The sequence below is a fragment of the Danaus plexippus genome, chromosome 23, assembly GCF_018135715.1.
Source record: "Danaus plexippus chromosome 23, MEX_DaPlex, whole genome shotgun sequence".
Lineage (NCBI taxonomy): Eukaryota > Metazoa > Arthropoda > Insecta > Lepidoptera > Nymphalidae > Danaus > Danaus plexippus.
The window spans coordinates 1,067,447-1,081,227 of record NC_083551.1 but is presented as its reverse complement, the minus strand read 5'-3'; the positions used below and the strand labels follow the sequence as shown (position 1 = coordinate 1,081,227).

Below are 13,781 nucleotides of genomic sequence, written 5' to 3'. Positions count from 1 at the left end.
AAATTAAGATTCAAACACGATCTACAGATACAAATATCTGAAACCTACTTATGTAACTAGATTTATAAATAACAAGGACTTGTATCAAGTTAAAGGTTAAACTATTGGAACGTAACGAGCTAATTTTGAATAACAAATGTAATAAGTAACAGGAGAAAGAAAATAACAAAATATATTTTTTATGAAAAACATCATATTGACGCATAATTTCAAAGTGGTGTAATTCAAAGAAGAGCACAGCTTATATGTTATTTTTGTAAAATAACAACGTCAATGCCTTCATTATTTATTATTACAACCATGCAACTGGTTCTTGACGTCAATAAGCAAAAACCGTTTGACGTTTCGGTAATATTCCTACAGCTATAAAAACAAACAACTGCTATCAAAGAGCTAAAAGCTAAATCAATTGTGTTCCCAATGGCTTGGTTACTATAACTTAGTGTTACAAAACTTTTGATAGGTCAGATTCTGTAATCAAATTTATGATAAATAAATAAATACATAAAAAGTCTTATATTTCTTGCATAAAAGCAAATGTAACAATGGTATTTATAACTAATATTTTTTTTTTTTGTCTAGCTATTGTATCTTTACTTGCACAGTTTAGTGCATCTACAGCTTTAGACAGTTTTCTAAATTTGTGTGGCGTATTTTTTGAGATTTTTTAATATTTAACATGCTTCGTTCTAGTCCGCGTTGACAAGAAGTAATTCTTCTGTTTATTTCTGCGGTATATTTCCAGGAAAGTCGTGGTGGCCTGGAGGTTAAAAGGCCCGCCTTTCATACGTGAGGGCGCGGGTTCGAAACCTGGCAAGTACCAATGTCATCTTTTCCGAGTCATATGTACTTTCTAAGAGTATTTAGACACCACTGACAAACGGTGAAGGAAAACATCGTGAGGAAACCTGGCCTTATAATTTCAAATAATAAGATTGAAATCGCCAACCCGTCTTGAGGAAGCGTGGCGATTAATGCTCTAACCTTCTTCATGTGAGAAGAGGCCTTTGCTCAGCAGTGGGCTTCGATAGGCTGATGATGATGATGATGATGATGATATTTCCAGGATTGACAACCATAAGTTAAACATGGTAGAAGTCAACTCGAAATAACTTTTGTTTTAATTTTTATTGGCTTATTACTTTTAAAGATTTCTTTCAGGCTCCAATATTTGTCCGAAGTAGTTATTCTTCTTATTATAACTAATTTGCTTTCCCAAGTATATATATTAGTGTGTATAGTTTAGTACTTCGTCACCGACAGATATTGTAGTTTCTATGCTGTTTGTTATTAGCATTGTCTTAGTGAGATTCATTTCTAAATCTACCTCTCTGCTCAACTCGTTTAATGAATTTATAATTTTTTGTATTTGCTACCAAGATTCTGACACAAGTACTAAGTCGTCAGCAAATCGGAGGTGACTCGGGAAGTTGCCATTTATGTTAGGCCCGCTGGTTTTTCAGTTCAGTTTTCTTATTACTTACTCTAGGACAGCAGCGAACAGTTTTAGGGAAATCGGGTCACCTTGCCTTACTCCTTTGTTGTTAGAGCAGCTTCGTCAAAAGTTTTTCATTTTAACTCTACCCGTGTTGCTGCTGTAAATGCTTCTCAATATTTGGATATATTCGTTCCCTACCCCCTGTTCTATTAATGCCTTCCAAATACTTGGATGTGATATGGTATCGAAGGCTTTTTTGTAGTGGATATAGGCGGTAGAGCTTTCTGACTTTCTTGATATTTCTCAATGAGTAGTTCCAAAGTATGAATATGACCTATTGTAGAGAAACTCTTTTTAAAGCCTGCTTGTTCCATAGGCTGTTTGGCTTCTGATGTGGTACTCGTTCTATGATTTATGAGGAAGGAGAATAACTTATATATACATGGCTTTAAGCTTATGGGTCTATAATTTGCAATATCATGCGGGTCTCCTTTTTTATATACTAATATTATTTCTGACTATGATAATTGTGTCGGTGTTTTGAGAGTTTCCAAGATGCTATTAAAAAGGTTAGTTAATGGTAGAGCCAGTAATTAATGGCCTGCTTTTATGGCTTCATTTGTGATGTTGTCTGAGCCGGGGCTTTTGTTTTTTTTTAGCCTATTTATTGCCTGGACTACCTCTATTTCGACAAATGGTGTGCATCTCGTTGGCAGCTGTCTAGTTTGGAGGGTTAATATTTTCAGTAACTTCTTGGGCGCTGTATAAAGATTTGTAAAATTGTGTTGCAATTTATATCATATCTTTACGGTTATTAAAAGTTTTCCCCTAATTATTTAGTCGTTCAATCCATATCTTGTTGGTACGTAGATCCTTAAAAGCTCTTTTTGGACCGTCTGACTCTACTAGATGTCTCTCTATAGTTTCCGATCCGTATTTTGTGTAGTCGTACTTTATGCGTTAACTTCTTAGCTTCTGCAAAGCCTCCAGTTCAATTTTCATCACCATCATCATCATCAACAGCCTATCGAAGCCCACTGCCGAGCAAAGGCCTCTTCTCGTATGGAGAAGGTTCTGGCTTCTGGCTTCTTGAAGGCTTTGAGAAACATCTTTTACTATTGCATCGTAAAAGGTTGAGACTGATGTATTTTTACAAGGAGTTTTCTTCTAGTAGAGTTGGTAGGTGGGCCGAGATGCTCTCTGGGTATTTAGTGATTTCTTCATCGCTTTTCAGTGTAGCATATTGTATGTTTTTAAATATGGATTGGTTCTTTTTCAATATTGATAAAGTTATCGTTGCTCTTATTGGTCTGTGTTCGAAGAGAAATTTAGATTGCATACCTCAATATTTTGCACCCTATCAGGTTTATTTGATAAAATGTAGTCATTTTTATACTCCCCATTGGGTGAACGCTAGGTCTGTCTAAACTTTGGGTGCTTTTTGAAATAAATGTTTGTAATTGCTAATTTACTTTCAATTGCAACATTGATGACTCTTTGATCCCTTTGGTTTCTTTCACTATACCCATAAGCTTACATTATTAGATGTTCATCGAGTTAAGGGTATCCTATTTTTTCATTAAAATCACCTATGATCGTATGTGTTATGCCCAAGGTCCATAGGTTTATACAGATTTATGTATAACAGTTCTATCTCTTCTTCTTTTGCGGCATCTGTGGGCGCAGATACTTGAAGAAAATATCTCTTGTTTCTTTGTATGACTATATAGGGGACTCTATTAGAGATAGATAGATAGCCACTTAGTCTTGTTTCCGAAATTCTAATAACATCAAAGTTTACGTTCTTTAGTGCTTCTGAGAGTTCTATTATACGTTCATAAGACGATAAACTTCTAACGTTGTATGTAAACATATACATTTTTTTAGATATTCTGGGTGATGGGATAATTTTAGGTAAATTATTTTTTCTTTTCTTTGGAGGGTTTTAGTCATAATCTTCCATAGTGACAACCGGGTTGGAAGATACTTCTTGTTTTTGCTTATTTGTGTTGTTTCCTTTTTATAATTCATGCGAGAGGGGGTCTTAATTGTTATAAATTGTTATCTTTGTTTTCGTTGTCTTGTTGAGATACTTTACTAACACTATTTTTAGTTGGAAAGTTTAGCACACTTTGTTTACTGGCTTGTTTTATGACATGCCTTGATTTATTGTTTTTTTTTTTTCAGGATTAAATGTTATGCAATTATTGATTTTCATTTGTATTTAATACAGGATATCTAGATGTATCATTATTGGGAAATACCCCTTAAATGTTCAGTTTGTATTCAACTTTATAAAAAGAAACTATACGATAAAATCTTTACAGTTTGGTAAAATGCGAAAGAATATATATATACGATTTTTTTATTTAATATAAAGAACAGAACCTACAAAATAATAATGAAAATAGGTTCAATAGCCAATTAAAATTTAACACCTAGTAATGAAATAAAAAATGGTTATGTTAACTTATGAACATAAAATAAATATATTGGTATTCACTCTTCTTGTAATAGATCGGACGTTTATTTACTTTTCAACAAGCTTTGTCGTAAATGCGAATAACGCATCAATAATTTCTTAACCGACGATGAAACGGAGGTTGTCAATTGGAAGCGTATACAATTTTTTTTAATATATAAAGAAGCATAATTCTCTAACAGCAATAATTCACTGAGAATAACTTTTTATCAAAAAGTCGGATTTTGGGATATCTTTTCATATAAAAGTAAGGGATTAACTTAACATTACGAGATTTTGAAAAAAAAAAACGTACACGTAGTTAATATTAGCAATCAGAAGTTTTGGTGAAGTAAAGTTATAAAATAAAATCTAAAAAAAATATTAAGCTGCAAATAAAAATTATTCTTTTTAATGAACTCTCAAAACTACGTTAATATAATTCATTTATACTAATTTACGCCTTAGTCGGCGCCAAACATTCAATGACTTAGATCTATAATTAAAAAGTACCTTAAACAAAGAAATAAAATGCGTCAAATCAACCATGCAACATGTGCTCTCACATGAGTACCTGTTGTAGTTACTGTGTCTATGCGAACCCATCATTATACGGGAATCGTAATTAATTCATTTTATTTTGTTTATTTCTTTGTTCTAAACATATATACTAGAAAAATATTACCCACTTGAGGCATTCCATAAAACTATTGGTACACTTGAGTATTGAACAAGTACCAGTAGACTCCACAAAATAAATATTTACATAGCAGAATATATTTGTGTTTCGCAATGTAAACACAGCTTATATTGACAGTCTATAATTCATAATTATAGGAAATATGACTTCACGGCTAACAGAACAGATATCTATCATTGACGATTAGGTCACAGGAAGTAGAGGCCTCATTAAACCATAACTTAATGTTATTCTGTTAAACCTGTAATCTATAAAGCGTTTCTATTCAAGTGATTAAACAATGCTGAACTCTTCGCAAGATTATATGTTCCTAAGCTGTTATAGTAATCACTATAGTTATTGAAATTCAATCTAATATTTTAATGTTTCAACAGCGCGTTATTTTGTTCTGACATTGACTAAAATAGATATTTTTACAATATTAAGAGCTATAAAATCTTTATGGAGAAATAGAACAAAGAGATAAATAGAGAAAAATGAGGCAAATCGTACTTTTCTATTAAAACCATCGAATAGCAAATTTATAATAAAATTGTAAAGAGAAGTTAAAATTTTACAGTAATTTGGATGAAGTTCGCAACGCCAGCAAATAATTAGAGCAAATTTGCCTGACTTACAAACAAAAGAACCACTACATTGATCATCGCTAACTCATAACCAGTTTTGTTGGTTCCTCGATCTATTATCTCATAAAATAAGTATAACTTAACAGGTCCCTATAATTTGGTTGAAAATGTATTGAAGAATTCTATATTTTTATATTAAGAATGAAATAGTGATTCATATTACATTATTTACTTGTCTAGCTAGTTCTTTTAATGGCGAGCAAAACTGGATAATTCTGTACATATAATCGACTTTTTATATTCACATGTTTCAGGGTCGGAAAGCAGAATTAGTTTCTTAAGTTAATTATGTTGTTACAAAAGTTCTTAAACCATCTAGAATTCACAGATGTACGACAAGTATAAAGTTTCTTCAACGTCCAGACAAATAGTTTCGAACTTAATTAGACACGTAGATGTCACAATGGAACGTGGGGATAAAGTCGTGAATTTAATTTTGTTAGCAGACGCAAATGTTTTCTTAAAATATTAGTTGGAAACTTAATAATATAATTCACCGTCGTATAATGGACACAGCCCAATATAATGTATCTTATTGCAGGAAATCGCCTTATTTGGAGAGTTTTCTATCAGAGAAACGATGATATATTTTGGCTGGATAGCAGGCATGGCCACGAAAGTTGTTGATGTAAGGATTGACTTCCTAGTAAATCTGTTGCAATTACCCAATCCTACCAGGTAAACAATTGTTCATTTATTTTTCTTTATAACCAATATATAGAACGTAGTTTGTGAGAAGCATTATTTCTACAAACAACATATTGTTTGCGTGTTCATTATAACTAACTGAATTGAATTTACTCTCTTTCTATAGTTTCCTCTAAAATAAAATGAAAATTCAATAACCCTCTATCTTTCTTCGTCAATAATAAGGATACCATTTAATATCAAAATCCAAAGCTAACCTACCACCAAATATTATCCTATGTCTGTCAACTAAATATTATATACTAAATCTTTCAATACTAATGATTTACCTAAAAGTGTATAATAACAATAATTAATATCTTTTATGTTTATGTGAACTAATAAATTTCTATAACATGCTAGGGCCTTTGGTACTTGACGCTGAATCGAAGAATATCTTTGTATTGTTTTATATAATGTTCTGTATAAATCTATATGATATATTTATAGGCAAGTCAAGAATTTATCAGGGGGGCAGCAGCGCCGCGTGTCCCTAGCCGCAGCGTTGCTCCACAGCCCTGAACTTTTAATCCTGGACGAACCGACGGTTGGAGTGGATCCAGTGCTTCGGCAAGGGTCAGACATGAGTTTTTAATAATAAAGGAATACTTTAAAAGTAAAATAACAATAATCTGCAGTAATATATGATTTATACACATTTTCATCTAAGTACTTCCGATTATTTTCGGTCGTAAGAAGTTAGCATGCAATATTTTACACGCAAACCTCTGTCTATAAAAAATCGTACCTTTTTCCTTGTTTATAGTATCGTAAATTTTGAAAAGGTTTATTACTTTTTATTTACTTATCAGATACAGGTTTTTACGAAAAATTGGAAATGTCAATTAGTCAGTACATAAACTATTGTTATGCAATTTTCTTAGGTAGATACGTTGGACGAAACTAACAATCATTTAAAAATTGTTACAATCCAAGCACGAATTAATGCCACAAATTAAAGTGTCGCACTTTTGATAGTTGACATATATTGGTAAATCTCGGTACTAATTTCATCTAAGATAAGATATAGAATAACTAAATATTCTTAATCTTTTGTATCTTGTTTTTTGCACGGAAATTCTACCTGTATAGTTTTATTATATGTAAAAATGACGTTACTATTAGGTAGCAATAAAACTCTTCTCTGTGAGACACGGTAGTCCTTTTTTGTCATTAGCATGATGTTTTTTAGCGGTTGCATAATTCATGGTCAGGGCCTCGAAATATTTAAATGAGTTTAAAACCATTGCTGTGGTCGTTATCGCAATAATAATCTAAAATTTATATGTTCTTGTACAATTTACCAACCTCCTATTGCGAACTTATACTATTTTATAATTACAATATAATGAGAGAAATCTGTTATTGAACATTTGAGTTATAATAAAAAACAATATATATTTATGAATTAATAAGAAAAAAAGATTTTTTATTTAAGTTAGAAAATAAAAATGTATTAACGGTGTTATGTGTACTAAATTTCCAGTATAAGGGCTGTAGTTAGAGACCCTACATTGACACCGACTGTTATTAAGCTAAATAAGAAAGAAATGGCTGTTTTCAATAATATTAATATGTAGTAATTTTTTTTTATAGTCGTAGCAACTGAAACGATAAATAGGCATTAAAATATAGGAATTATGTTTGGGAATCTACCTATAATATTTTAGGTACTCTCTTTAAGGTCGCAAAGAAAATATTTGGTTATTTTGTAAACACATTTGTGAACATCAGCCCTTTTTGCCGTCGATTAAAGTCTTCCCAGAGGCCATTATAGTGTAGCTGACTTTTATACTTTTTGTTATCCTTTGCTATGAACATTTATTTTATTTTGCAGGATCTGGGACCACTTGGTCGAGATAACGAAGGGAGGAAGAACCACTGTTATAATTACGACTCACTACATCGACGAAACGAAGCAAGCGAATATTGTAAGATTTTTTTTTTGTTATTAATAATATAATACTACGTGGGATTTAAATTTTCCATATAAAAATACAATATTTTAAAATTGACTTTAGAAAAAGAAACAAATAAGAAGGTACCAGCAATTAAAAACAATTCGAAATTATAAATGATTTAAAATCATGGCTGTAAAAAAAAATTTACTATCACAACAAAGGACACAACAAAATTAAGCAAGAGTTTATCAGAATCTGTATAAAAAAGTATGTAAAGTTAACATAACTTACTTCTGATAGACTGATATGACTTACAAATTTAAAGGAAAACTCACTTAATAAAATATACATAAAAAGACATATTTCTACAGGTAAAACTAAAAAATATTGTATTGTAAAGCCACAGTCCTTTTCAATTGGCTGAACGTAATTACATTTTTTATTTATTTTTTATCCAGTGAACAAAAACTGTGGGAAATAATATTTTTAAAGCTGTTATTAAGGCAACTGCAGTTACATTATCGTTATCTTCTTATAAATAAATATTTTACCACTGTAAATATCAACAAGATTAAAAAGAATACACTATAAGTAATACTGCTTTTTCTTGTAAATTGTTTATGTATTCTAAATTTTTAGTTTATTATATAGTTTTTGTACTGTCCTTGCATTTATACTCTTAGAACGCTTTAATTTTTTAACTCTTTTTAGTTAACTTACGTTTATTTTTTCTATCCACCTATCGCATGTTGAATATAGTAGTGCCGTTTTAGCAAAATGAAATGAGCTGACCTATTCGCGATCACTCCCTATAACTTGTGTGTTATGCACAATAAATTTAATAATGATGTATCTCATATTTTACTTGCGTTTACCGTATCAATGATTAAATATACAATTAACATATTATGTAAACACAAAGTACTTCATATTAGAACACGCTTAATACTTTTTTACAAGGGGTGAAAAGCTGACGATGACGGCGGTGACACGCTGTTTCACACGTGTCACAATAACCGTTTACCCTTAGGAAGTGTGAATTTATTCCATAGGGTCTTACACGGCGTGCGTGGTGTTTAAGTGGAACCTTTGTTTAATTTACATGACATCTTTGAAGGTTATTTTTGTTAAACAATGTAAGTGTATTAAAAAAAAAATTGGCACATGCATACATTATGTAAAGTCTGAATTTTGATGTATGTGAATGCGAAACCTAAGAGCACACATCTATTTAATAATATGATATTCATTTTGTAAAATCGCTACCAGTAGTAAGACATGGAGATGTATCGCTAACTTTTGTTACAGATCGGTTTGATGCGTGGTGGTAGATTCCTAGCGGAGGAACCGCCGGCGGATTTGATCCAACGTTACGCGGCCGACAGCTTAGAGGATGTCTTCCTTAAGCTGTCAGTTCTCCAGAATCTTGGCAAGCGACGCCGTTCGAGTATATTGGCCGATGTAGTGGAACGTGTTGAAATACCAGCGTTGCCGGTGAGTTGAGGTTTAATCGTATTCAAACTATATAATTGTAAACTATAAATCAATTCATCTTTTATAGTGTGGGATAATAATTTTGTCGGTGCAATATTCCCATTAACACCCGTATACTCTAGCACGATTTATTTTAGAACATCCCTAAATGTCTAGACAAAGACGCTATTAAATATATCTTTAAATCAAACACCAATAACGGCTGCTATAGTCGCAGGTTTCTTTATAAATGTTAAATAATACACATACTATTTACCAATTCGTTGAATAAACTTTGACAGAACTATAGAGTTCAGAATTATAGAACTATAGTATTCAGTATTGAGTGAAGTAATAAATCTTTTAATCTCAACGCTTGCAGTTGTTTTTATAAATATTAGACATTGAAATTAGATAGCACTATTTAAATAACAAGATAATATTGTGCAATAACATGATAATACTTTGAATGTATTATGTCCAATTTGAAGGGTAGGGATCCCAAAAGTTCAAACTAATATACCTACATTTAATTATGCAAAATTATTACATTATATTAAGAAATAATTTTATACTAATATAGAAAAATTCACTGAAAATAAAAAGATATTGTCAGTATGATCAAAGACATTTTTTTTAACATTAGAGAATAGTTATAACCAGCTACGTTCTATTTCATAAAGACAATGTTTTATTATACTACCATTGTGGTCAATTATTGCTACAGGATCCCTCAGCAGATATAGAAGAAGCTGAAATTGGTGAAATTTCTGGAGAGTTTGGGGACAATGTATCTATGAGTAGCAAAGGTAGAACGATAGTTACGGAAACGCACGCAACTATAGAAGCTTTACCCCCAGAAGAGAAGCAAAACAGGGCTTTTATAGAGAGGATTAAACCAATGAAATTACATCACATGGAAGCTCTTATTTGGAAAAACTTTTGGAGTCTCTTCAGGAATTACGGGTTAGTTTCATCGTCGTGTCTATAACTTTATGGTTAAGATAATAGACATACTTTCAGGTCTTTGCTAGTTCTACAAATTTACTTATATACAATGGTACAGTAATGCCTCTGAATTCAGAACCCGTGTTATTTTATTTCAGGTTGTTAACATTTATAATAGGATTACCGCTATCTCAAATGATCCTATTTTGTCTCGCCATTGGCCACTATCCTCTTGAACTACCGATTGGCGTAGTGAATTACGAGGTGGGACCTAACAATACTAACGTGTTATGTCATTATAATAAAAATACTTGTCCTCAAGATCCCGAGACCTGGGAGTGGAATTTGACAAGGTTCAGTTGTACATATTTGGACTATTTATCGAAACGTCAACATAATTTGGTGAGTAATTGTAATTTTGTAATTATTATAATGAAAATGTCTTAATTCGTATCACTAAACTGTCATAGACATTATTTATTAGAAAAGTCCTCCTTAGTAATTCATGAATATGAATAATATATATAAATTGCGAACAGCCTCCGCAGTTAAATATATTGCGAATTAGTATTCAAGTGTTCGTGATAATTTAATATTATGAGAATTTTTCCCAAATTCATTGATAATAAAACCAGTACTTTAGATGTCAGTTTATAGTGTAATGGTAAATTCTTTGCAGATTCCATTTCCATCTAAAGCTGTAGCATTGGCGGAAGCTGCGAGGGGAAAAGCTAGGGTTGTGCTTGTATTTCCGGCCAACTTTTCCTCAAGCTTACAAGATAGAGTGAGAGATGCAAGACACGCGGATAATTATACTTTAGCGTCATCGGAGATTGAGGTTCACTTAGATGATACAGGTATTTAGAATTGATAACGATTAATACAATATCGTTCGTTACGTATAATATCATTTCATACTTCTGAAAACTTGATTATTTCAATTCTATACAGCAAGGTAAAGAAAAAATATTTGAATGGCTTGAAATCTATTATGACTTTACATAATATTTATTGGTTTTGCTTGTAAAGTTTTGAGCGTAGAGTTTGATTTAAATCAACTTGAATTTATTCTGCCATACTCGTTGTAGTAAAACTGAATTTTATTCAATTAATTAGAATAATTAAAGCCACAGAGCCTCTTTCCATGCCATTCATTTTCTATTGATACATCCTTCCCAAATTTTCATTACACGTAGCCGTTTACGTAGCGTGTGACTGTCAGACGATACTTATTTTTACAACTTCGTTTCAATAAATTTTAACGGTGTGTAAAAGTTTTCAATAGATTAATTAACTCTAGAGAAATGTTAAGATTTGTTCTTATTAGATGTACTAAGGATAAATGCGTTACATTTAAACGAAATTGTAATCTAGAAAAAAGAATAAATAGTTCGTAAACAAAGATTTATTTATTCATACACTATAAATGTCATATAACTGAATATTTTTCATTCCTAATTTAAGGCAATTTATACATTTATTTATCGTCCAGGTAAAAATTGCTTTTACATCAGGAAGTGGCCGTAACGAAATAGCTCTTCATTTGCATACAAATTAGATAAAAACAAAAATTTGACGTTTTTTTAGACTCTACCACACTGTACTTAGGTTCATTTTAAATAATGCCAAATTTTTCATCCAGAATTTTTCGGATTTCATTTGTTTAATTTTTATGAATATACGTATTGTTCTATGTTATAAATACTTTAATGTAATTTTTTTTTCATCATATCAAATTTTAAGTTAATAGATTTAAATTGTTTAATAATAAAATAGAGAGCGCAATTTACAAAGATAATTGCGGAACCGATCAAGAAGACACAAACAGGGTGTATGATAAAAAGTCAAGCCTTATCACCCTGATATTGCCTCCTGATAATATCCCTTTAAATCTCCTTTTGAAGGTTTTGCGGCTAAATTGATATTTTACCGACATTACCCACGTTATTTCATATTAATGTGATTTTGTTTTTCTGTATAAATAGTATAGATTTGAAGTTTAATAGCGTTTGTATATCAAATAGATTACTTTTAGCAAAGAAATAACAAAATATCTGGTCTTTATATACGAGCTTAGAATGCACGTATTATATTTTGTACACTCGTATTTTGTCAATAGTGATATTATTATAATTATGTTTTAAAACCTATTCCTTGATCGATTGGTTGAATTAGGATTATATTTAAAGAAGGAAAGATTCACATTTCATAATTAAACTGTAAGCGGTTGATAAATATTAATATCTACTGTAGGTTATAAAGGAATCGATTACGAAAACGTTATATTTGGTATACTTTAAGTACCTGTCAAAGCAATTTGTGCTTTCTTTTCGTTTTACCTGTCTAAAATTTGCTTTCAGCTTTACAAAACTTTTTATCATTTAATAATTTTCTTTTATTCACAGACAAACAAATGGAATGGATGTTAAACCGTGATATTCAGCTCTCGTTAATGGACGCGACTGAGCATTTGACGGATATTTGTAATCTGCCTAGACGAATGTTGTCTGTACCAGTTCATGTAAGTCCAACAAAACACAGGAATTTAATCACATTAAAATATACACCCTTCCTTTTTTCTATATCATTCATATTGTATCATTTAAAATACGACATAGTTAGTTAAGACATAGAATTCATTATGTCAGAACAAAGTGATATTTATTAATATTAATTCAAAATAGAAAACCTTTTTTATGTATTGAGTATTTTTGTTCACAGTTTAATAAGCCCATATTTGGCCTCGAGGTTCCAAACTTTACTGACTTCGCTGGTCCCGGAGTAATATTAACGTGAGTTTGTCATTTTGTTATTTATACATATTAATAAAGATTAAAATCGGTTAATGAGAAATAAAGTTGAAGTAATCGATTCCCTTATCCTATATTCTAGAATATTCTAATGATATTTGCATTCGTTTGCTAATTTGGTTTTTATATTTACATATTCGTTTAATTTTTACAACACTGGAAAATTGAAGACTCTTACAGGACTAGAGATTGTTTCGCTATAGTATTTTATTTGTATGAAAATTAAATGTACATTACTCTGAAAAATACATCATGTTTTATGCTCTTGTGGCTTTCTAAAAATATTTTTATTTTTTGACCTAACTCATGTTATCAAAGCCAATATCGTTTTTTGATTTTTTTCGCCCGTGTTTATACGAATACGAATATTCCAGCTCCCTGATAAAATAATATATAAACGTCTACAAAACATTAAATATGCAATTTTTCTCTGCAACTACGAAAAGGAGTGTTAACTTTCTTATTAAGTATATATTTTTTTTCACAGAATTATATTCTTCTTGGCCGTCGCTCTGACTTCTGGTGCCATGTTACAGGAACGTAATGAGGGTATCTTGGAAAGATCTCTTGTATCGGGTATCACAGGTACGGATATGAAGAAATTGTCTTGGACTTTTCCTTTTCTTTAAAAGTAAAAAGAAAAAATCAAACTTTACGTTCATGCTTTATATTTATATTATATTAAAAATTATATTTTATGTTACGACTGATATTAATTCCTTTTATGCATCCATGGG

The 13,781-nt window shown here is 31.0% G+C and overlaps 1 protein-coding gene across 1 annotated transcript in view; it reads left to right on the top strand.

Moving 5' to 3' along the window:
* The window catches only part of LOC116774814 (ABC transporter G family member 20), a 41,343-nt gene that overhangs the window by 25,242 nt on the left and 2,320 nt on the right, over positions 1–13,781 (top strand). The window contains exons 4-13 of the mRNA XM_032667578.2: positions 5,767–5,903; positions 6,363–6,488; positions 7,750–7,843; positions 9,122–9,307; positions 10,014–10,252; positions 10,393–10,636; positions 10,914–11,091; positions 12,640–12,755; positions 12,956–13,026; positions 13,532–13,629. Of these exons, the coding sequence (XP_032523469.1) occupies positions 5,767–5,903; positions 6,363–6,488; positions 7,750–7,843; positions 9,122–9,307; positions 10,014–10,252; positions 10,393–10,636; positions 10,914–11,091; positions 12,640–12,755; positions 12,956–13,026; positions 13,532–13,629 (1,489 nt within the window). The remainder of the gene's footprint in view (positions 1–5,766; positions 5,904–6,362; positions 6,489–7,749; positions 7,844–9,121; positions 9,308–10,013; positions 10,253–10,392; positions 10,637–10,913; positions 11,092–12,639; positions 12,756–12,955; positions 13,027–13,531; positions 13,630–13,781) is intronic.